This window comes from Pelodiscus sinensis, chromosome 16 (assembly GCF_049634645.1).
Source record: "Pelodiscus sinensis isolate JC-2024 chromosome 16, ASM4963464v1, whole genome shotgun sequence".
NCBI lineage: Eukaryota > Metazoa > Chordata > Testudines > Trionychidae > Pelodiscus > Pelodiscus sinensis.
Window position 1 is genome coordinate 22,776,107 of NC_134726.1, and position 25,180 is coordinate 22,801,286.

At 41.6% G+C, this 25,180-nt stretch overlaps 2 protein-coding genes across 7 annotated transcripts in view; one reads left to right on the top strand and one right to left on the bottom strand.

Annotated features, from left to right (window-relative positions):
* Window positions 1–1,445, top strand: part of POLR3E (RNA polymerase III subunit E) — a 42,272-nt gene extending 40,827 nt beyond the window's left edge. For all 5 annotated transcript variants that reach the window (XM_006112794.4, XM_006112795.4, XM_075899468.1 and 2 more), the window contains one exon: window positions 630–1,445. In XM_006112794.4, the coding sequence (XP_006112856.2) occupies window positions 630–686 (57 nt within the window). In that variant the 3' untranslated portion in view covers window positions 687–1,445. The remainder of the gene's footprint in view (window positions 1–629) is intronic.
* A 3,107-nt stretch (window positions 1,446–4,552) lies between these two features.
* CDR2 (cerebellar degeneration related protein 2) lies at window positions 4,553–25,172 on the bottom strand. Of its 2 annotated transcripts, XM_075899475.1 has the most exons (6): window positions 24,908–25,172; window positions 17,389–17,467; window positions 16,071–16,183; window positions 9,144–9,292; window positions 8,727–8,891; window positions 4,553–6,958 (listed from the first exon to the last, which is right to left on the bottom strand). In XM_075899475.1, the coding sequence occupies exons 2-6, from the start codon at window positions 17,396–17,398 to the stop codon at window positions 6,088–6,090; spliced, it is 1,308 nt and encodes a 435-aa protein (XP_075755590.1). In that variant the 5' UTR covers window positions 17,399–17,467; window positions 24,908–25,172; the 3' UTR covers window positions 4,553–6,087. The 2 variants fall into 2 exon arrangements, with proteins under 2 accessions (XP_075755590.1, XP_006112860.3); XM_006112798.4 differs by lacking the exon at window positions 17,389–17,467 and having other exon boundaries at window positions 24,908–25,168.
* Between the last annotated feature and the right edge of the window lie 8 nt (window positions 25,173–25,180).

Sequence of the window (25,180 nt, forward strand, 5' to 3'; positions counted from 1 at the left end):
TCCCTGCGGCATTTCAAAGCAGTAGCGTCACATGGAATCGGGCGTCAGGCTCCACACAGCGTTTTAAAGCAGCAGCAGCGCCGCATGGAGCCCGGGATCAGCGGGGGGAGTCCTCAGCTGGCCCCGGGCTGCATGAAGTATTTCAAAGTGGCAGCGCTGTGTGGAGCCCAAGATCTATTCCTGGGCTCCATGCAGCGCTGCCACCTTGAAGCTCCCCCTTTCTCCCTTGCTGCCTCTTTCTGATAGAGGCAGCAAGTGTGGTGGGGAGATCAACTAGTTGTTCACATCCCTACTTCAAAAGGCCCAGTTCAGAAGATTGGCTGCAATCTTTCAATGCTTACAGTCCTCCTAGGGTTGCTGGATCCCATCCAATGGCTTAACTAATCTGCTCTGAAAAGTTTGAATTGCTCTGGTAGTAGTGCCATCATATTTAATGGAAGGTTCATGATCCAGATTCTGTTATAAGTGGGTCCCCAATGTTGCCACTATACTCTTTCATTTTTACATTTTGTGTCTCTCTCTCTTGGAATCTGTTGTGATTTGGGAGCTTTCTGCCTTTTAAGGCTAATCAGTAATACTCTAACACTAGACTTTTCAGCATTAGTAACTGCTTTTTCCATTCTCCCTAGGATTGCTGTGTAAGCCATGCTGGAATGTGGTACCTTAAAGGGACAGTGCAGTCTTGACAATGGTGGTTAGCTTTTTACTCCCTTATCTCCAGGACAGAGGAAGAAAACTGCAGTGGACATAGACAGAATAATGCCTTTGCTTCAGGGAGCAAAGGGCAGAATCTGACCTACTTGTGGCCATGTGGGCACTGCAGAAAGACGGTTAGTGATGTCAACATTCACACGCTTGTTTGCATGGCAGAGAGCAACTAGGAAGAAAATGTGGGACCCTATCTGCAATTTGATGAATTTGGGATTCCTAATGTACTTTGCTTCTCATTATTTCATTCTAATAAAATTAAAACATTTACTGACACAGACATGATGGAAAATCATGGTCTAATATTTTATTTTGTAATTAATGCCAATAAATTGTTACGTCTTTGTTTACAACATTCAACTTTTATTAAATGCGTAGAAGGTCATGCTGTAGTCTCGAGTGTTAAAGTACTCCCTCTTCAAACAAACCTACTAATGCTCTTGAAAGTTTTATATGCATCTGGGTTGTGGAGGTGAAATCCCTATGTCTTAACATTGTACTAATTATATAGCAAAAACAGTCTCACCAACTGTTGGGCACAATTTGTTTTCAAAAGTAAGTCCATATAAAGCAGATGTAGTGTGTTCCACTTGATTTTTTTTGCATAACTAGATGCAGGTACGAGGTAAGTAACCTTATGCACCATCTGAAAGGTGTCCAACTGTAGTTAATACATTTAGTGGTGTAAACCCTATATTTTATGTAACTTTTTCAAATAAAATTTTACTTTGAAGGTTGACTGTGCCATCAGCTCTGATCCCCTTGTGTTTGTCAGTGAACAGATAAAAGCAATGTAATCTCTTCTGTTAACTTTACCTAGTCCACAAAATAATCTAGCTGAGGAAGTATGTGGGGGGGGGAGGGATATGCAACTACATATTTCAAATCACTTGGTATTCATTATGGTAGCATCTAGAGGACTTGTGTTCCCTCTAAGATTTTTCCATCCTTGGGCAGTTTGAAATTTCTTATGTGCAACACCAATCTTGAGGTAGTGTGTGGATGTGCACCCACCAGTACAAATAAAAATTATCTAAATATATATTTTAAATAGTCCATAGATGTGGAAGAAAATGTATTAAAACAAGGGATAATTAACAAGGAGCAATGCTTATGATTATTTAATATGAAATTAAAAAAAAAATCAACACTACCCTTTGCTGAAGAAGTGGGTTGTGCCCACGAAAGCTCAAGATCCTATTTATATGTGTTAGTCAAATGCTACAGGACAGCTAGCATCACACCTAGTACCTGATACTGCTGACTCATAAGAGCCAGAAATACAGTTTATCATGTATTAACTAGTAACACAGGATTTAAAAAAATAATTTTAGATATCTGCAACACTCCAAAAAAATTGTTAGAGAAAGATTCTTTTTTCTTTCCTTAAGCCCCTTAACACAGAGGTGGGGAATATTTGATGGTGGGCCACTACAAGAATTTAGTAAGTGGTCAAGAGCTGCACTCTTCCAGCTGGGATGAAGGTTGGGTGCAGAAGGGAGTTTGGGATAAAATACTGGGGTATGGGATCTCGGAGGGGGGTTGAGTGAAGTAGTGGATTGTGAACTGGGGCAACAGAGTGGGGGTACGGAGGGGGTACAGGGCCTGGGAGAAGGTTGTGACCTCAGGCAGGAGTGGGTGCAGGGATTTGGGCTGTGACCAGGGATGGTGGATTGAGGTGCAAAGTCTGAGCAGGGGTTGTGACCTGAGGGAGGGGATGCAGTGTCTGGGAAGGTATATGGAGGCTGGAGCAGGGGTGCAGAAGGCTTGGGTTACATGGGATGGGAGGCAGAGGGCGGCTCTGGCTGGGAGACCTTACCTGGCTCCCAGCCATTAGCCTAGCAGGTTCCTTAGCCAGGGTCCCTGCCTTCCAGCTCCTGTACATGCTATGGGGAGCTGAAGGAGCCATGTTTATTGCTCTGAACTGAATGCTGTGAGCCTAGAGGCTGAGGGCATAGGGGCACTTCACATGCTGCCTGTCCTAAAACCAGACAGCTGCTACTGATTGAAACCAGCCACTGGGAACTACTGTTGGCAGGGGCAGTAATAAAAGCCTGACTCCCCTCCCTCCAAGCTCTCAGGCTACATCGATACTGCCATTTTTTGTGGCAGAAAATATGCAAATTATGCTCTCATTTGCATATCTTCTGCTGATCGTTTTTGCAAAAGAGGTTTTGCTGCTAAAAAGCCCCATGTAGAGGGGGCCATTTGTCAGGGGGGAAAAAAACTTTTGGGCAAGATCCTGTAAACCTCATTTTTTGAGGAATAAGGCAGGGAGCCAACTGAGGCTCTCAGGGCTAGATCTGGCCTGTAGATAATCTTTTGCCCAGCCTTGGAGTACAGGCTAGAACCACCTTCTTCATTTATAGCAGACAGTAGCTGCTGCTGCTTCTGCTCCTCTGCGGACAAGTGTCCTGCCACCCCTTCCCCAGCCGAAGAGCTGAGCTCCCTGCCTGTGCTTGGAGTTCTGAACCTATATGGAGGACTCAGAAAAGGACTGTGCACCCACATGGACATGAAGATTACAGGGAACCTTATAGAGGATCTCTAAGTAGAAGAAGCAGGCCCTGTTCAAATAAATCATACTCTGCCATAAGAATTTCATAACCTGACTTAAGTTTAAGAGCAGGTGCAACGAGGAAAGGGGATGTGGGAACTAATTTTTAATAAGTATAGTGTGTTTTTACCATTTCTTGTTTACTCTTCACTCTGCTTGGACTGAAGATAAGATTTGAGCATGCAGCTGTAGCTTCATCTTGTCTTGTATAAACAATTGACAACCATAAGTGAGGCTCTAAGGTAGAATAGACTGGTTAAAATAACAAAATTAATCTGTTTTAACTGCTAGAACTTAAATAAGTAGCAAGTAATTTACTAGATACATGGACAAGATCCTTCTGCCCTAATTTTTGAATGGCTAAAACTCATGTATATTTCATTACTAGCACAGGAAAATACATCCAGCAAGAACAAACTAGCTTCAAACTCATTGGTGCCTCTGAAGTTATGTGCATATTTAAGTTAGCTGTTTTATTTTCCCTTTTCTGGATTCTTTTAAGATGATTGCTTGTTTGTAACAATATTGACTGTACTCAATGACTATTCTATATATGCCTAGCTATAACTGTATCCATAAAGTTTCTCAAAAGTAGCAGCATTCAGGAATAGAATTAGTATTTGTTGCATCTTTTCCAGCATACAATCCACAATAATATGCAAGCATCATTTACCAAAAAAGTAGTCATCTTTGCCTTTCCTGAGAATCAAATTCAAAGTTAACTTGGCTTCATCATACAGAGTGCTAACAGTGTTGTATGGTGCTATACAGAACAGCCAAATATTTGAAAGTTGGATGCATACTTTTTGAGGAACTGATAGTGACTGACCTTCCTTTTTAAAAGAAACTTCTCATGACAGCAGATATTTTGGTGGTGCTCTAGTTTTGTACCACTGCCTGCATTAGATATCTCTACTCATTATGTAACAAGGCTAACAGACAGTCATCCCCAGGAGATCATCCAAATGGTATAGGGAAGCCAAGCAATATGTAAGGTATAAAAAGGAGCTGATGCAAGAAGAACAGGTACAAGGAAACAACACTGTCGCAGACAGGAGATTGTGGAGCGGGGAGAGAAGCAATATAATAGAAAGGAGAGATTAACCCATCCCCTTGCCTACACATCTCAAGTCTTTAATGAATTTATTTCCCATCTAAGCAAAGGTGACTTATGCGGGGGGAGATGAAGCTATATTTAACACAGATACCATTTGCATGGACTTCAATAACCCCTTTTTTCCATGTTAGTTTCACATAGTTGGACAAAAATTAGCAGCAGAGATCCAGTAACTTTACCTGCATGGCTTTATTTGCCGTTTAGAAAAATATTCATAATTTAGAATTTTTTTAATAGGTATTTATTTCAGTACACAACTGCTTACAGTTGAAGTGTCCACAACTTGAAAACTGAATACTCTTACTGAAGGACAAGTATAAATTAACTGGAGACTAGCTTACATTACACAGATGGCAGACAATTTAATTAGAACTATAAAGTCTAACATCATGTACCAACACTTTGATTTATCTAGGGGACAGTTTTTATTCCACAGCAACCACTGATGTTAACACTTTAAAAAGTTAAGCTGCGTCCCTACTCTTGTAAAATTATCAGAATCTTTTAGTGCTGTTATCTGGTTTCCATTCTTTCTTGGCTTCTCAGCCATTGCCATATCCTGTCTTTCTTCCTCCCATTTGATGTAGTGTTCCTCTATAGTCTGTGTTTTCATTAGTTGAAGTTGGTCATGCAATTTTTATTTTATTAGGAAAGATGGATGGAATGAATGGGAAGGAGCAAAGAGAGGTTTAACTTACCTTGGCCCCAGTTCTTATATGTTATATTCTGGTTCTTAAATTAGTGTTTTGAGTTGTTGTTTTCCTGCTGCTACTAAATAGGTCTAAACAAGCTTGACCTAAAATGGTGTAAAGTGATGTACACCACCACCTGAACTTCTCCTGTCTCCTTTAAAAACGGGTCGGAGGCATTAAAGAAAGCCATTCCTCCATATCAAAGCTACCACAAAGATTAGCTAGCTAACTTGTAACATTCCATCTTATCAAATGACAAAAATGCACTTTAAGAGTATCAATAAGGAACAATAGATCAAAGACAAATATAGTTCACAGTATCTTGCCTTAAAACAGTGCCCTAAACACTGAACTTTCTGAAATATTCATACTTTTACATCTAATCCCTTTTTAAGATAAAGACATTTCTGCTAAAAGGAGAAAGTTTAGTGCACATGAAAACTTGGTATTGGCTTAAGTTAAGCATTGTATAGGTTGCTATGCCAATACCCCTTATTACTGCCAGGGCACATCTGTTCAGACAGACTGCTAATTTCAGTCAGAAGCAGAAGTATACCATTGGTGATTTTAGTACACAAAAAGTTGCAAGGCCAAGATGGAACAAAACCTTCATTTGTGAAGGAAAACATTTCCAACTGTGGAGAAAGTATAATACAATTTCTTCTTAGCTCTCCAGTTTCTGTAGCGCACTGAGTCGGTTGCTGCTACAGAGGACAGGACAAACCTAGTATGCAAAAATTAGGCCAAAATTTCTATTTTTAAGACTGCCAACAACTACCACTGAACAATAATATTTTCTGTGTGGCACAGGTCATCGTGTACACAGAAATAGAGCTGACTGACTGACCACATCATACATATTTACAGGTAAAGTGAACACACATTCAAATTGAAGGGAGTACATGTGACAGCAAGATACGTACAAACACCAGAGGGATACTTAATGTTTCCCTTCTAGACTAATACAAAACTTTTTAGTGGGAGGTCATTAGCATAATTAATACATACAAGCATTAGGGCTGAGAAGAGAAACGCTTATATTTTGTTCTATGTTCATCTATTTCCTGCTTTGTTTTTCTGATACAACTAAAAATTTCCTTAAAGAGAGCTTTATACTCAGGTAGAGTGTTTGTGGGCGAGCCACTTAGTTCAACATTTCCATACTCTTGATCAGCAGCTGAATGGTCAGACTGGGGTTTCCCTACACTAAGGTCTTTGGAATACTGTTTTGATGTTTGTACAGCCTTATGTTTCAAAGAATCTTCATCCATTTGACATTTCTTCAGAAGTTCCTCATATTTAACCTTCAGAGCATTATACTGAGCATCCACTTCATTAAGCAAGGAGATACCTCGCTGCTTCACAGCTTCTGCTCTTCTAATACAAGTTTCTTCATGGCCCATTAGAAGGTCTCCACCGGCAACACTGCTTAGGAAGGTCTCACTGCTACTTCTTTTTAGAGCCCTTTTATCAAGTAAGGGGACAGTCAAGAATGCATCTTCTGAAGGGCTCTGATTAATTTCCCTTTCTAAAGACTCCTTAAATGAGATATAAAATGATTCTGGAACCATATTCTCCATACTGCTGACAAATGTATTTTCAGACTGAAACATCTGCCTCATTTCAGCCACTTCCAATTCAAGCTCCTCTGCCCGAGCCCGGTATAAGTCTTTATCAACCAGCCTCTGTTCAAGGTCACAGTTCTCCTTTACCATAAGATGATACTCCTCTTCCATTGTCACTCGCTTCTCTTTTTCTAGATTAAGTTGTGCTTGTAATACAGTCAGTGCCTTTTTTAAGTTCTCATTTTCTTCTTCTATGGGACTCAGCTGACTATCCATTGAAGTAATTTTTTCTGCAAAAATATGATCGTAAACAAAATACCTGCAGAAACAAAAAAAAGTATTAAAGCTAAGATTTCCTACAACTTTTAGACTGCCTCTTCTGGGTAGAATTCAGAGACAGAATTTAAAATTCTCTGTTGAAAACTAGTTTCCAAACAGAACCAGTTTGGTTGTTTAAAGTATATCTTTGTGCAAAGCTACAATTCTTTTTTACAGGGCTCTAGGAAATTCAGTGTACCCAGTGATACACGCTTCCCAATTCAGGTGGAATGGCAGTTATTTAGTATCAAATTGTAGACATAAAACCTACTGTACAAGCAGATATGTCCTCAAAGAAACACTCTGGACTAAAGATATAGTTTTCTACAGGATATTCCTAGTATTGGAAGATGGACTACATGATGATCCAATAGGGTTTTTTCCCTATTTAACTCGTACAATTTTCATAATGAAATGGATCTGTGACCTATAAGATATCCATACCCAGGGCTCACCAAGCGGCAGCGAGCTCTGCTCGCCAGCCGCACGGTTCGGCGTGCTGCGCATGCGCTTACCGCACTGCACGGCTCTGCCGGCTTGTAATCTACTCGCCACGGGCAAGTAGATTACACTAATTGTCGAGCCCTGTCCATACCCTATAGTTTAAAAGACTCAGTATGTCCACTTTAAAACCTTAATGCCTAGAAGGGTCATAAATAGGGTTGCCAGGTGTCCAGTTTTGAACCAGACAGTCCAGTATTTGAGCTTTCTGTTTGGGAAACAAATTGAGAAAATGTAAATGAGAAATATAAATGTCCGGTATTTTCTAAATAAGATGTAATGTAGATTGTGATGTAATGTCAATTGTGTCCGGTATTTTTATTGAAACCATCTGGCAACTCTAGTCATAAGATCCATTATGTCCAGTCTGATAAAGTTTCACTCAAACATGGTTTGCAATTCCAATTTAAAAAAAACCCCACACCTCTTGAGTGCACACTTTGGAAGTGTTAATATTGAAGCCTACTGTAATAGTTTAACATGCTTGTGTTTTAAATTGAACATTAATAATTTACAGTATTTTTAATAAATTGAATGAGTCTTAAACAAGTTAGGAATTACAATATTAGTTCTGGATAGAGTCTGTATGTACACAACTGAAGAGACAGTATAACTGTGCACCATGGTACACAGAGTATGTTTCTTTATACCTGCTCTTAACTCATGTTATTCTGTTCCTAAATTAATCTATGCTACTAATATGCCTAAGAGGCCACGGCTAAATTTTAGGTTTTGTCCCCCATCATGTATTACAGACAATTTATCAGAATAATTGGGTCTAACATCAGATTTTAAGATTCAATTGCTCCTCTTAATCCTGACCTCCGATTTCTGCAGGTTTAAAATCCGTTCTTCAGATGTTAAGATTCTGTGTGATGTTTGCTTTATTGATGCTACATGATCACTTGTTCCAAATTAGTCTTATTTCACGTCTGTCAAAGACAATTAATTTTGCTTGGGTAATAGGAAAACAGAAGGAAATCCCAGAGGTAGTTTTCTAGGGAGCTGTCAGAAAAGTAACAGAGGGAGCAGGGATGGCTACGAAGTGTTCACACTAACATTCTTTGTATGGTTAAGTGAAGACACAAGATGGAAAGAGCAGGCTTGTGAAGACTGCTTTTGTCTCCTCAACTCATTTGTCTGGATGGACATTGACAAATTTTCTAAAAATGCATGACTACTTTCTTTGCTCTGCTGCAAACAAATAGATGAAAGAGTCAAAAAAATCTGCCTACAGAGTGACATATGTAACTGAGTTATTGTCTTACTTGCGAAGATCATACAGCTCCTTCAAACAGGAGACACTGTGCACGGATCGCGGTTGCTCAGATCTTTCATGGTTCTTGTGGCCTCGTCCTGATTTCTTTAATTCCTCTACTTGTCTCTGAAGGTCATCTATATGGGTTTGCAGGCTTTCAATAGTCTCTGTCAGACTGAAGTTAATGGACATATAAAACTGTTAAAGCCAGTCATGTTAAGTCAAGAGCATGACCAATAGTATGAGGTAAGTTATTATCCCCTCAGTCTTGGTGTTTCTTCCTCTGGAAGCAGATCCAATTACCAGTGACTAACAAAGCCACACACTCAACCCAGACTCCCCAAAATACATAAACTAATTCATTCGTTAATGTATTCCCTTCCATTTCCTCAATATAAAAAAAGTTGCTCCACAGAACTTTAGTTACCTGAGTATCTTTTGTTGTGACATTCTGCTATCTACAACGAGTTTTTGATTAGCATCCTCTAGTTCTCTTGCGGTAACATCCAGCTGTTCATAGACCTTGGCGTGCTGGTCATTCATCTGACGCAAGAGCTCTACTTGCTTTGTAAGGTACTGTAAGATAATTTGTAGTTACACTAAGTAGGATTAAACATTTAGCAATGTAAATATGGTAAGTTTTAACTTTAAATTCTTAAATAAGAATTTACAATTAGTTTCCTTAATGTTAAGAGTAATACAATGTACATTAGTTTTGAGTGCAATACTGTGGAAAGACGTTTTACCCTTATAGTTCTGGAGTGTGTCCCACAAACTGAAGCCCACTAATACTTTAAAATCTCAGAATAAAGAGAGAGACATCACACTATAATGCAGTTTCCTTAAGTTAGAGTAAGGAGGATTTAAATTACCACTGCATAAATTACAAATTTGAAATGTACCAGCTAGAACACTAGGGAAGTACTTTGCATTCTTAGACCCTGTCAAATCAGAATCTCAGTGTATGAAGCAGTCCTAAATTTAAGGAAACAGTTTAGTTTAGTCTTAAAACTATAGACTGAGGAAATCTGAGTTACTATTTATCAAGAAGTATAAACTTTAATTACCCACAAAGAAGTAGTCTAGCTACTGTAAATCTCAATCAAAGATCTCTTGTGTTTTTAATTCTGTATGAAATGTTCTCACTTGTAATCCTCTTTATTCAAGTAACTTAACAGGTTGTTTATTTTGTAGTGGTGAAACTGCTTTTAGAAATCAGAGGATAAAGATTTCCAACATAAGAGTACGAAACCATCTTTAAATCCCTTGGTATATGAAACAGCTTAAGCTTTCCCAGTCTTGAACATATCTATATCAATTTTACTACACACCAATACTTCAAAGTCCCAGGAACCCTAGATTCAAACAAGCACTTAAATCATCCCTGGATGAGAAATACCATAGAATTATAGCACTTGAAGGGACCTCAAGAGGTCATCTAGTCCAGTCCCCTGCACTCCTGACATGGCAAAATAAGAAAACACTGACTCATATCTAAGTTTTGATCTAGAATTACCTGCAGATTCCTTTCTGCAGTACTCCATTCATAAGTAGTCATTTCCCATTTTGTATGTGTGCAACTAATTATCCTTTCTTGCATAGAATACTTTGCATTTGCCCTTACTGAATTTCATGTTATTGACTTCAGACCATTTCTCCCATTTATCCAGATCATTTTGAATTATAATCCTATCCTCCAGAGCACTGGCAGCTTGGTATCCTCCAATCTTGGTATCATTCACAAATTTTATAAGTGTACTCTCTCATGATGTTAACATGTACTCGTTTACACTATTAACTGATAAACCCTAATCCAAATGACTGCATGTACACACACCTGTACCAGAGGCAAGGGGCAGAGAGGGAAGCAGAAGTCAGCTCCCATGGAGCCCTCCTACTCCCCACAGAGACAGCACTGTTCCCTATGGAGCTGCCTATCCCCCCAGGTTGCTGCCTCCGATATGAGAGTTAGCAGTGCAGAGGGTGGGAAGACAGGAGCCAGTATACATGGGAAGTGGCTTTCAAGCCAGCTCCTGCAGAGCTGCCTGCCCCCACAGTGATGCCCCTCTATAGAGGCAGCAGGGAGAAAACATAGTAGGTGGGTTTGACATAATTTGTTCTTAAATTCATTTTGACTATTACTGATCACCTTATCTTCTAGGTATTTTCAAATTGCGTAGATATTTGCTCCATTTTCTTTAGAATAAGTTCAAAATTCACATTATTCTAAACTAGTTTGTCCTAAAGAAATTGAAGATACAGTGTTTCTTGAAGTATTAGGTTTTAATCACATTTTACACAGTTGCATGTTAAATGTTCAAAATAATTCACATCCACGTTGCCTGAAAGATTTCTAGATTAGGAGGTGGCCTATTATGTAATCAGAGCTTCTAATACACTTAACCTTTTACCCCATTAGAAGGTTGATGCATTTTAATCTTAGATAATTTAAAAAGCGATTACAAGTTAATCTAGGACTATGAACTGCTACATAACAATCTACTAAAATCAAGTAGATCCTTGTGCAACCCCTGGGCACATAACAGGATTCACTCAAAAATAGCATTGGATTAACCAAACAAACAATCTCAATGTGACCCACTTCATATTAAACTTTCCCTTGTCTGCCAGGCTCAAAGCAAGTTGAAAGTGTTCCTGATTTTTTCAACAGTGAAGAGTGACTGAGCATATAAAAATGAAGATAAGTGTTATGAATTTAGGTGCTTTAATACATAATGAAGAACTCACCCAACAGTAGTTTATGCGGACAGCCTATGCTTTAGGTAAACTGGAACTAGAACAACATAGAAAACAAGAAGAGCGTAATAATCTACTCTAAGAAGCGACCTCCTCTTACCCTGCATGTCTGGCTAACTTAAAAGTGTCATGCAGGAGAGGAGAGCAAAACCCACACGTGCAAGCATTGAAGTTTAGACTAGCTTTTCAGGGTTTTCATAAATTCATACTACCAGCTACATCAATTGCAAGGGAAATAGGAAAACTTAATACTGTATGGAGCTGGAAGTGATAATGTGCTAAGCAGACTTGCACACCACCAGATCACTATGAAATGGAGAGCTGTAACTCCCCATGTTTGTATTTACAAAAGATGCCAAGACTCATGAACATTCGGGTTCAGTTGCTCTGGAATTGATTTTAATCTGCTCTTGCATTTATTACATCCATCATGATTAGTTACTAGCATACGTGTCAGTGCAAAGGTCAGCTATAATGAGCATTAGGTATTTAGTCTTGGATAGCAAGTGTTTTAAATCTTTAGTTTTAGCTTCAAAATAAGGATTATGAATAGTTCTACACATTTCAATTCCCTTAGTCCTTCCTGTGCAGTGAAGACAAAGAAACTGCCTTTTGAAATGAAACATACAAAAGTTCTGTTATGCACAACTCTAAGTAATAAAGATCAGGTTAATTAGTGGGGGGGGGGGGGGGGGGGTTAACTAAGCTGTCAGCAAATCTACACTAAAAAAGCAACACAAGTCTCTTTTGATAGCCTCTCCCACAGAATGTGTTGGACAGATTTCAGTTTTTCATTTGGCAAGATGATAGCATTTCCTTACCATTTATTCATAAAAATTAGTAAATTACAAAGTGATGGACATAAGAATGGCAATAATGGATCAGACCCATGGTCCACCCAGCCCAGTATCCCATCTCGGGTGTCCTGTGCATCGGACGATATGAACACAATAGGGCAATTTTAAGTGATCCTTTCCCCAAAGCAGCTAGTCAGGGATACCTGAAGGACAGAATTGCAACCCTGACCATCTTGGCTAATAGCCATTGACAGACCTATCCTCCATGAAATCATCTAATTCTTTTTTTAACTCCTCCTCCTCTGCTGGGGAGGGCCAGGCTGAGGCATGGCAGCAATGGCCTGCCCTGGCTCTCTGGGCCTCCCTCAGCCCAGCCCTGGCTTCCCTCCGTGCCCCCCCGGCCACCAGGGAGCTGGACCAGGCTGAGGCCATGTGGCTCCCCCCTCCAGCCCCTGCCTGCAAGGGGGGGGGGGGGAAGGCCACACAGCTCTGGCCCCTTCAGGAGGGGATAAGGCTGCATGTCTTGTGGCCCTTCCCCCCCGGGGGGAGGGGAGGAAGGCACCCAGTTCCCAGCCCCCTAGGAGTGGGGAGGCAGGAGGCCACCTTGCTCCAGCTGCAGGCTGGACTACTGGGAAGAGTAGGAGGAGACAGGGCAGCTGAGGGCAGAGGGAGGGGCTGAGGGATACCAGTGTGACATGATTATATCACACTGTCATCCCAGAGAGAAAAAGTGGGGGGGGAAGGGTTAATAATACAGAGATTTGTGGGGAGAGAGGATAGAGCATAAACTACTACAGACACAAAGAAGGAGGGTGTGTTCAAAAACATTTTGAGAACCACTGCCCTAGTTCTTGTGTTATGTGAAGGTGTGAACACCATAACACTTACTTATTCATGATTGTGTAGACCTCTATCATATCCCATCACCCAGTCACCTCTTTTCAAAACAAATAGCACCAGTCTTGTTAATCTCTCCTCATATGGAAGCTGTTCTTTACCCCCTATCATTTTCATTGCCCTTTTCTGCATCTTCATCTACAACAGAGTGGGAGACCTAACAGTTTGTGTTGCAGCTCTAAGAGTTTACACTCTTCAGACTCCTAAGGACCAATCTTGTACGTGAACCAGTTAGAACGATGGGACATTTAAAAGTTTCTGCATAAACAAACACAGAAAGGTTGGGTCTGTTTGTGGTTGGTGGTTTTATCTCCAGTAGTGTTTTCCTTTAGTGATGTTCCTGAGGTATGTACAGAGGTAGGTAAAGAAAATGGCACTTTTTGTCTATACAGCCAGTCCCCGAATTACGAATGTGATCCACGCTTACGAACAGCGCGGCTGCATTTAAATGAATGAGGTCCAACTTACAAACAGATCGGGCTATGACCAAGTGTTTGGTATGTAATTTGTTCGTAAGTTGGGGACCAGCTGTAGTGGGCAACCACTAGCTATTTTTTAAAGAAAATTCATACCAGAAGAGAAACCTTCAAACATCCTAGAATTTAAAATGCCATGTTATCACCAACAGAGCATTAGTTTGCTTCCATACATAGCCTGATACAAATGTCAGATTAAAGCTGTAATGGCTGCTATTATTATACTGAAAGATTATTTCAACATGCTCTAAATTGCAGGCAGATATATATTTTACTTTAAATTAATTACTGCTTTAATACTACTTGCATCATGTAAATTTTTCTTAAGTACCAATCACAGTTCATTTTACAGTTCTTTTCACTAACTGAAAAGTTAAAAATGTCTATCAATGAATAACTAGAATGTTGAATACAGGCAGTCCCCGGGTTATGTACAAGATAGGGACTGTAGGTTTGTTCTTAAGTTGAATCTGTATGTAAGTCGGAACTGGCATCAGCCAGTGCTGAAACTGATCAGTTTCAACCGCGGCTGAATCTGGATGCCAGTTCTGACTTACATACAGATTCAACTTAAGAAACCCAGGCATCCCCAAGTCAGCTGCTGCTGAAACTGATCAGAGGCTGATTCCAGGAAGCTCGGGGCAGAGCAACTCTGCTTCGGGCTTCCTGTAGTCAGCCGCTGGTCAGTTTCTGCAGCGGCTGACTTGGGGATGCCTGGGGCAGAGCAGTTGGGGTGCTGCTGGGTTGCTCCAGTAGCACGGCTCCTCGTCGCTACTGGAGCGACCCAGCAGCACCCCAGCTGCTCTGCCCCAGGCGTCCTGATTCAGCAGCTGCTGAAACTGACCAGCAGCGGCTGAATCAGGATGCCTGGGGCAGAGCAGCTGGGGTGCTGCCGGGTTGGTCCGGAGCGGTGCTGCGGGACCAACCCGGCAGCCCCAGCTGCTCTACCCCAGGGGTAGGCAAGAAAAGCCTGGTCTGCTTGGGGTGGGGGGGTGCTAGCTGCACCCCCCCCCCACAGACCGGGGTGGCGGGACCGCCCAAGTCCTCCACGGCTTTGCTCCGTCTCCCTGGTCTGCTGACCTGGGAGACGCGGAGCAAAGCCGCAGAGCACGCAGGCAGTGGGACAGTCCAGGCGCGCCGCGGCTGTCCCACTGCTGGTGTGCTCCGAGGCTTTGCTCCCCATCTCCCTGGTCTGCTGGTCAGACCAGGGAGATGGGGAGCAAAGCCGCGGAGCACGCCCGCAGCGGGACAGCCCAGACGCGCTTCAGCTGTCCCCCTGCGGGTGTGCTCCGCGGCTTTGCTCCCCATCTCCCTGCAGACCAGGGAGACGGAGAGCAAAGCCGCGGAGCACGCCCGCAGCGGGACAACCCGGGCGTGCTTGAGCTGTCCTCCTGCGGGCGTGCTCCGCGGCTTTGCTCCCCGTCTCCCTGGTCTGCAGGGAGACGGGGAGCAAAGCCTTGGAGCTTGCCCGCAGCGGGACAGCCCTGGCGCACCCGGGCTGTCCCGCTGCGGGCGTGCTCCGCGGCTTTGCTCCTGTCCCCCTGGTCTGCTGGGGGGTCCAGCAAAGCCGCTGGACCCCCCCCCAGCAGACCAGGAACACCCGAGCAAAGCCGCCGCCTGGGCGGCTTTGCTTGTTTGCCCGGGAGCAAAGCCGCCCAGGTGGTGGCTTTGCTCCCAGGCGGCGGCTTTGCTCGGGTGTCCTTGGTCTGCTGGGGGGGTCCAGCGGCTTTGCTGGCCCCTCCCAGCAGACTAGGGAGACAGGGAGAAGCCCCGTTCGTAAGTGCGGATCCTGCCTGTATTCTATTTACAGTGTAAGTTATTTGCAATTGACTTTAATACTTGTTGATCAGACAAATATTAAATATACAGCACACAAAAATATCACTTTTCTCTATTGTGCAACTAGAGGAAGCTTTTTGCATATGCACGAATGCCATTTGTTAAACTTACAGGTTTTTTTGTGAAGATATTAATGGAAACAGCTAGTCATACTACTTCAAACAACACTGGATTTTCAAAATCCTATAGAGATTTCTTCTACGTGTATTTTCTGAATTTAAGAACAATAATCCATCCATTTCATGTATTAAGATAGAGAAACTCATCTTAAACAGTATCAGTTCCTGAAACAGCAATTTTACGCAAACACAACAGGTACCTATCTAGTTACAGAGTTAAATGTAGTCAAGATACAAATATCCTACTCAAGAGAGGGAACCACGTGTCTATACATGTTATCAAGCTTTACAAATTCTAGAGTCAGACTAAAATGAACTGTAGGAAGCATTCAGGGGGACTTCTTGGAAGATGAAGTTTTGAAGGACTCATAAGACCTCATTAAAATGAAGTTTCATGGTATCCAAAATACTTCAGTGTCCACCCAAGATTATTAAACTCTGCAACAGAATTCACTACTTAAACATTTACCTCTATCTCTTGTAGTTGCTCTTGATTAGTTGCATACATTTGCTGCAAAGATTCTTCCAGTTCTGTGTTACGATCCAGTAATGTCTTCCCAAGCTCAGCAGCAAGATGCAGATCTAAAGAAATAAATCATCTGCCTGTAAATTTCAACTCCGGTACAACTTATTTGGGATTGAAGCTAATTCTCTAATTTTTTCCTCATTCATTCCAACACATTAGTTTTACTTTCCTCACCTGTCTCTTTGCCTTCTGTCATTCCCCATCTACATCTTCCCATTCACTTTGTCCCGTATGCAGATGAGGATGAATGGGAATGAGGCTCCCAACATGGTAGACAGAGAGCAGCATAAAAACATGAGGCCCAGTAGTGTACCACCAAGTGTACCCTATATCCCTGAATTAAACTAAATACTAACCCATGATAATAGGTTAGTCACAGGTTTGAGAGGAGAGCAAAAGCAAAAAGGCCTGGCCTAACCAGTACTTAACAGGTCTGGGAAAAAATTGCAGTGCTCATTTTCCTTCTGACCACCCCAAAAGGCAACTGAGCCCATGCAGCACCATTACACAAACAGCTGAATATTTTCAAACACACACTTTTTCTGATGAAACAAGAAGTTAGATAATGGGCTCACATGTGTATTGTGTGTCTCTAGACTTGTAAACTGTACCAGACAGTGGGTAATTTCCCTTCCTCAGAAAAGATTATAAATGCTCTTTAGTCTCTTAGGCTAAGTCTACATTGTGCTTTGTTGCACAAGAACATATGCAAATGAGGCACGGCAATGAAAATCAGCGCGTCTCATTTGCATACTTAATGAGCTGCCATTTTGCACAAGAAGGAGCAGTCTACACTGCTTATTTTCAGGAAGAACGGCTCTTGCGCAAAAGCTCCTTGCGCAAAATGGCGGCTCATTAAGTATGCAAATGAGGCTTGGAAATATTCATCACCGTGCCTCATTTGCATATGTTCTTGCACAACAAAGTGCAATGTAGACATAGCCTTAAAGATATTTGTAACTCAGCTTAATTTTCCTAAGCAACCTCCAGAATTCCTATGAATATAGCTTTAAAAAAAAAAATAGAATGAGGACTCCAAATATACAGGGACTACATCTAAGCTTGGATGCCTTCCTTTAACTACAGCATGGATTAGTAAATTTCAAGCATATGAAAGAACAATTTACAAGTTCTTCTGTTGCATGCATCTCACACTTTGTGTGAAAATGGAAATCAATAAACTAGGTTATTACTAGGATAGTAACCCCCCTTAAACATGGCATATTTCATATAAAAGAGAAGTGCAGAATCCAATAGTTACATTGAAACATTCCTTATACAAAGATTGTAATTTTCCACTTCCTTCACATCACTCGGAGCATGAACAGATTGTCATATACCTGTAAGGTGGAAATACAATCTTGTTAATTTTTAGATATATGGAACTAGCAACACAAATGGTAGACTGCCAGAATACTAGGAAGGACAAGGAGAATTTAGAATTCTTTAGCCAAGATTTAAAAGTGTGTATACCACATTAAGTGCTACAGATAATAATAGGTATGCTGCAATATGAACGCCAATATTTCTTTACATTGGAAGTTCAAATGCCCTTGCTTTTATCTTGTTTCATTTTAGTTTGATATCTTATCTCTATCCAGTTGCTGTAATAGAATAGATTCCTGTTAAATATTGATTTGTGAACCCTTCACTTAGACAGTGTATTCAAATTATCACTATATTCTGATGCATAATCCAAAGAGCTTTCCAGAGTATAACTAAATTTAAACCCCACATCCTACAAACTACTAGAAGCAGCAAGTGGGAGGGAAATCTACTGGTCAATTGACTAGCCGATAAGCATTTGCTTATCCGATAGTCGACTAGTCCTTAACATCTTTACTGTAGACAAGCTCCCAAGATCCCACTGTACTACAACCGGTCCCCGAGTTGCAAACGGTTGACTTACGACTGTTCACAGTTACGACCAAAGCTGTCATAAATGGCGGACCCCGAGTTACGAACGCAATCTGCGCTTACGAACAGTGCGGTTGCGTGTAACTCTATGGGGTCCGACTTACGAACAAACCGAGTTACGACCAATTGCTTGGTCCGTAACCGGTTCGTAAGTCGGGAAGAGGCTGTACTATAGTAGTTAGACCCACATCTTGGGAATTAACTGCTAGTTGTAGAAAAGCAGTGTCAAAGACTCATGATATCCAAACCTTATACTCTGATTCTGATTAGGGATGTAAAATCCAGTTAACTGCTTAAATGGGGGACAGGTGGAGATCTTGAGCTGCTCTGGCTGGGCTGAAGCTGCCACACACACAGCACGCTGCTCCATCTGGGCCTGCCGCAAATGGGGGTTGGAGCAGAAGGTGGGGGCTGCTCCAACCCACTGGCGGATAACTATAACCAGTAAGCATCACCCAATAAGGGTGATGCTTACTGGTTAACAATTCATATCCTTAATTCTGATACTCCAGCATAAGTTGTATACCTCAGTATAAGTGTACCATACAATTTAACTGAATAGTGTGGAAATAATGAATTAATGTACAAAAGAAAACACACACAATTATTCTCTGGTGACATACTGATAAATAGTTCAGTGATTAAAGGTTAGTATGTCATTGTACAGGCAATCCCCGGGTTACATTCAAGATAGGGACTGTAGGTTTGTTCTTAAGTTGAATTTGTATGTAAGTCGGAACTGGTACATATTGTAGGGGAAACTCTAGCCAAACATTTCTCCAGAGCTCAGTTTTATTCTCCCACACCTCACTTCCCTCAGCTCTTTCTTCTCAAGCTGAGGTGTCTGCTGAGAAAAGCCGCTCTGCGTCTCCCTGGTCTGCTGGGGGGGGGGGGGGGGGGAGGCGCTAGCTTCGCGTCTCCCTGGTCTGCTGGGAGGAAGCTGCTAGTGCGGGGTTGCCTCACCCTGTTTGTAAGTAGGGATCCGATGTAAGTCGGATCCATGTAACCCGGGGACTGCCTGTATAGGGACATCACTGCAGTCTTCTTACATCACATTCCTTATGTCATTTATTACAGTTCATCTCATTAAACCTAAAAGGTTCATTATTCAGCAAAGAGAAGTCCCTCATACAGTACCAAAAGTTTATATAAGCAATATTAAATTAATTTTTTTATGGATACAAAGCGTAAACACTAAAATGCACAAAATGTGTGTGCCATGTAATGGGTATGCCCACACCCACTTTTTTATATCTACTGCACTTTTTATAAAATGGTCATAATAAAGGGAGAACTTTTGTCTTTTTTAACCTTACAGGAGTTGCTAGATTAATTTTCATCATGACTCAATTTGTTATGCAGTGCAAGCCCAGCTACACCTTCATTTTCTGAGTTGTCTATAAAGTCTCACAATCCTTGCCAACTTTACTTAAGACATTTAACTTGATATTTCCTTGCAATCTACAGAGGCAAAAAATGTCAGCTTTCATTCTGATTAACCAGAGGCAAAAATAAAGTTTAAACTGGCAGTCAAAAATAATCCTTTTATTTTTCTACTGAAATCTAACTTCAGTGAGTCTATAATCCTCCATATAATGTTGTGTATATAATGTACTATTTTGCAAATTCTAAATCCACACGACACACTAACTTTAAGTAATCAGAGGTCATAATTATTAAAGCCATTCTACAACAATTTGTAGCAACTTTTTCTGTTACTTCAAATAATGCAGTGTTCCAACTTTTACTTTATCATTACATGCGCAAATTTAACTGGCATTATTCAGGTTCTAACTCAATTAAGATGGATTTTTTTAAATAAAAGGAAAGAGTACATGCTTTGTTTAAATGATTGTATTTTTTCAAAAATAGTGTTATTTTTATGAAGTTAATTTTTATTTTGGATTTCTTTTAAAAAGGGATTGATAATTTTTTTGTTTGTTTTTATTACATTTTTTAAAATCTGAATTCCATCAAGTGTAAATTTTTTTCTTCATCCCCTATAAACATTTGTATGTTTTATCCTTTGTAAGTTTTAACTCAAAAGGGCTCTAGTCAGTTTGGTTTCCAATAACATTTTCTTCTCGTTTTCAAAACTTAAACACTGACCTACCCATGCTAAAACAGAGCACTATTGCAAATGTCTCTATTTTATCTCTTTTCTGTAAGGTTTAGTGAGAAGTAATCCAATTCCAAATTAATCCTATTTTTCTGGCTTATTTACAGGGGTGAAAATAACTTAAATTTCATATAGGTACTACCCTATTGCACACACCCCTGCTCCAAGGGCCCTCAGGGCAGGAGGTTGGAGAGAGTTGTGATACAAAGCAGTCTACCCAGTGAAAGGACTACTTAGCCAAGTAAGTTCATTAAGCGTGTGTAAGGTGTGTCTGAAAAAGGGATGTAAGAATGTAGCCATATAAACAGGTAACCAATCCTTATTGGTTACCCAAAAGGTTATGCTCCAGAGGAGCCAGCTGCCATTCCACACTGCTGCCTCTCTACCAAAGGCAGCAGCCAGCTCCCCAGGAACAGGGAGGCAAGCGGGAGCCTGTAATCACTGGGAGCCGGCTCCAAAGCCGGTTCCCAGCATGCATCAGCTCCCAGGGAGCTGACTGACACCCTGCATTGCTGCCTCTGATACAGAAACAACAGTGCGGGCAGCAGGCAGAAACCAGTATGCTCAGAAAGCCAGCTTAAAAAGTCAACTCCAGGCATACCGCCTGCTGCCCCCTGCTGCTGCCTTTTTAAGAGGCAAAAGTGTAGGGCAGCAGTCAGCTCCCTGGCAATGTTGGGGGAGGCAGGAGCCGGTTTCCACCCTGCATTTAACCATGTAACCACTGAAATTTTCAGTGGTTGGCTAACTGTAATTACATACATTTTAACATCACTAGTCTTAAAGAGTCAAGAAAAAGTAATCAGCTATGCAACTTAGATAAACAGGTGAATAAGGAAACAAGCAATGTAAATTCTGTCTTTAAAACATTCAGTACAATATAGCTGCTGTCCCTCTGTACTCCATTTCTTAGCTGTGATCTCAGAAACTGTAAATTTATGCCAATGTGTTAATGAAGTCCCAACAGATGCTTCAGAAAGGTCACTTTTCACTATGAAGCTAGAGTTATTGTGAACCACTTAAATAATGCAAATTAAAGTCAGTCACTTTATGGCTTACTCCTCCTCCTGTTTAATTATGTCTGGAATTTCCATACTAAAGTAAGACTTAGAAGCTGTACTTATTATTGCATTAAACAGTCCTTACTTAAATTACACTTGAGTACAAAACCATGCTGACACCATTGTTATAATTGGGGGGGCTCAACCTCCCCCACCGCAATGTTTTAATACCTATATACAAGGATTTAGAGAATTTTGTACAGCAAAATGATACTTTAAACAAAAGACAGTAAGCAATCCTGGTAAAGGTTTATCAGATCCTTGCTTTTAAGAAAGCTTTAGAATTGTTATAGTGGAATGTATATTGTACCTTTCATTCTAGGAATGTTAATAATTGTGTAACTGCATCAAATCTTAGCGGTTATTCGATAATCCCTAGGAATGAGTATGGCAGCCAGTATGCTCCCAGCCCTACTCTCAGGGAGCCCCCTGCCACCTTGTGCTGCTGCCTCTCCATGGGGGGCTGGAGTACCCCACAGACAGAGGCTGCACCAGCATCCTACAGAGCTTATTGGTTAATCATAATCAACTACACACACTCTCCTTCCCTCTTTGCTTCCTGTGTATCAGAGACAGAAGCATGGGGGGGGGGGGGGGGAGAGAAGCAGGCAGCTCCGCAGTTCCAGTGCTCATGGGGAGCTGGCTTTCCTGCCTCCCCCTACTCTGCTGCCTCTGATACAGAGGCAACAAGGGGGTAGGGAGAGTACATGTAATCGATGAAAAGCAGAGCATTGCTCTTCCTATTCTTAAACATATCATGAAATTCACTTTAAACAACATTTTGTTTTGACTAAAAGTCTGATTGGATACTAAACTAAATTTTTAAAAGTGGATGTTACAGCAATTAATTTTTCATAACACAAAGTTTTAGTTTGAATTCTGACCTACTTTGTATTTGGCATTTTCAAATGCTAAGAGTTAAACATTAACTACTCAACTGCAAAGGGTTTAGGGTTTTTAAGTTTATTTTCAGAAATCCTCAAAATCTGATCTTTCTTGGTAACAGTATCCAATATTATTTCTGGGCTCTGTTTATTTTACTTATGCTAATGCATAGATATCTTGACATAACGGGTGCTATAAAAATCATTGCCATATTTAAGAAACCCCACCACTTAGCTTTATTTCTAATCAATAGGAAAAAAAAGTCAGTATTTGCCAGATTTTAAAGTGATGGGAAGCATTTTTACACTTTCAAAAAGTACTGCAGAAAAGAGAGTATTTTCAAAAAGCAGTATGGGGCAAAAATACTTTTACAGGAAATTTACCTCCTGATTTGTGATTTTTTTACTTTGGGGAGGGGCAAGGCTAATAGTCACTTACACTTAGGCCTTTTTTTAATAAGAGAATACGTATATAATTCTATTTGACATATGAGAATCTCATAACCATCAAAGAAATGTCCCATTTGGGAGGTAGAACTTTTAAGCACAACACAAAATAACAGTTTGATACAAAGAATAATAATTATAATAAAAAGAAATCCAACTAAAGGTTATTCCATTTATTTTCATTCAGATCAGCCCAAAGGATCTGTACATTTCATGAGGAAGCTAGGTGATTCACAGAGACAGGTTTGTCTCTGAATAGTGACAGCTTTACAATGGATTGGAAAAAAAGTCTAAATCATTAGAAAATAATGTTAGATGGTTCACCAGTTTTTCCAGACAACAGCAAACTATTCATGGGTATGCGATCCTGTTAAGTTACAATCTATGAAAACTGCTGAAAACTGCTGTACAGCTATTCAACAGTTAGCAGAGATGGAATTTTTATTGTTAACTACTTGACTTTAGTATGAAAAACATGATTTTTTTTTCTACTTCTATTCTTTATAATGCAATAGGCTCTATCAACCCTAGTCATGTATCAGGATCCCACTGTGCTTGCCAATGTACAACCAAAACAAAAGAACTGTCCCAACCTCAAAGAGCTTAAATGAGGAATAGCTTAGAGAAACCAAGTTTTAATTAAATCTAGTTTTGAGGAAGCCCCTTCTCTGAGTTTCCAGTTCTGAACTGACCATTTAAGAACATAAATAGCTTATTTAAAAATAAGACTAAAATACCAATTTTAAATAGTGCTAAACCCAAAATAGTTTGTTCTAAATGCATTCCAATTAAAGCCTACTGGAGGTTCAGAAAATTGATAATGCCATACATTTTACTGCATACACTACTCTATACTACTATGTCTCAAACCAGCTTTATAAAGTTACATGGAAACCTACTGATGAAAAAGCACTATGGGTACATGTACACTACAGAGGAAGATTGAAGCTCCAGCTCTCGTTCTTCCAGGGTTTGAATTAGAGAGTGTAGTTAAGACAGCTAATTCAAACTGAGAGGGGCACTCTGGTCCATACCGGTAGTCCTGCTTTCACCAGGAGTAAGGGAAGTTGAAGGGAGAGTGCTCTCCCTTCAACTTCCTGCAGTGTAAACAGTACCAAAAGCTGAAATAAGGTACTTTGACTTCAGCTATATAATTAACATAACTGAAGTTGCATATCTTAATTTGACTTTGTCCTGTGGTGTAACTGTATCCTATAAGAGCTACATAATTATTATAGTATTAAGAGAAGCACACATATATTGGAATTAGTCAATAAATTTTCACAGTAAATTGTAAACAGGACCTGTGTAAGGAGGAGTTGAGAGCAGTAAATGACCCTCTATCCACAATAAAGTTAACAATGGTCCTTGTAGGACCATTGCTTTGTTTTGTTTTTAAGTTTCTTTTAGTTAAAGACTAACAAAAGACTAGCCCACTTAACACCTTTATTGTGCTCTAGTATCAGAGGGGTAGCTGTGTTAGTCTGAATCTGCAAAAGCGACAAGGAGTCCTGTGGCACCTTATAGACTAACTGAAGTAAGTGTAGGAGCATAAGCTTTCGTGGGCAAAGACCCACTTCGTCAGATGTGCTCTAGTGTTTAGCCCTTTAATTACAGACAAGCAGAAGGCGGTTGCAGGGTGTGGAAGCCCCTAAGGAGTATTCAGCCGCTCTATTTTAAGCAAGCACTGCAGCGAAAGCACTCCCATTCCCAAGCTGCTTTACGCCAAGAGGTGCAGCTTTTCACGGAGTGGCACACGCAGGACGCGAACAAAGTTAAGGGAAGAACCAGCTCCGAAGCCAGGTACACGAAGCCACTCGCAGGGTTCGTTTTGCACAAGTCCGTACGGCCCAAAAACCTCGCACGATACCATTGCGCCTCCCAGGGAATTGCTGTTCTTGGTTAAATCCCCGGTGCCCTCAGAAGCTGCAGGATGGCAAACGCTTTGCAATGTCAATGGTCACAAAGCCTCCTTCCGTGCGCCCCCAGCCTAACGATGTCTCCCAAATAATAACCCACCCCCGCGCTAGCCCCGGGGGGGCAACTGTGCCCTTCTGTCCTCTCCACGCCCTCGCCCTTTTCCTCGCCTCGCTCCCCTCAGTCGCTCCCCGCCCGGGCGCACACATCTTCCCCCCCCCCCCCCCCCAGCCACGTTTCCCAACTGCCCGCCTCACCGGGACTTACCTGTCCTCATCCCGCGCCCCCTCGGGACTTACCTGTCGCCCCCCACCCCCATCATCCCCTGAAGACGCCGCCGGAGGAGGCTCCTTCATCGCCTCGCCCAGCGGGAGCCGTTCGCTTGAGCCCCGAGCCCGCGTCAGGCGGGCATCCTCCGCGCGGAGCCAGGCTGCTCACCTTGCTGCAGGTCCTGCTGGTCGTACCAGGGCTCATCCTCGCGGATTTCGAACTCCTCCACCAGGCTGTCGGCCAGCATCGCGGCCCCCCGAGGGCTCCTCGCGCTCACCGACAAGCCTGGCGCGGGGCGAGCCGGGGACCGTTCAACTCCTTTAAAGCCGCGGCCGGACTTTGCCGAGCGCTTCCGGACTTAGCCGAGTCCCCCCCGCCTCCAGGCCGGGCCCGGCACCGCAGCCGGCAGCAACGTGGCATGGGCAACCGCCCTTTTACTAC

Excerpts from the sequence above, each read along its gene's own strand:
- CDR2 (XM_006112798.4), bottom strand. The coding sequence starts at position 24,986 with ATGCTGGCCGACAGCCTGGTGGAGGAGTTCGAAATCCGCGAGGATGAG. Across the intron at positions 16,184-24,907 it reads CCAGCAGGACCTGCAGCAAG|ATCTGCATCTTGCTGCTGAG; the intron begins GTGAGCAGCCTG and ends TTATTTCTTTAG. Across the intron at positions 8,892-9,143 it reads TCACAACAAAAGATACTCAG|TCTGACAGAGACTATTGAAA; the intron begins GTAACTAAAGTT and ends CATTAACTTCAG.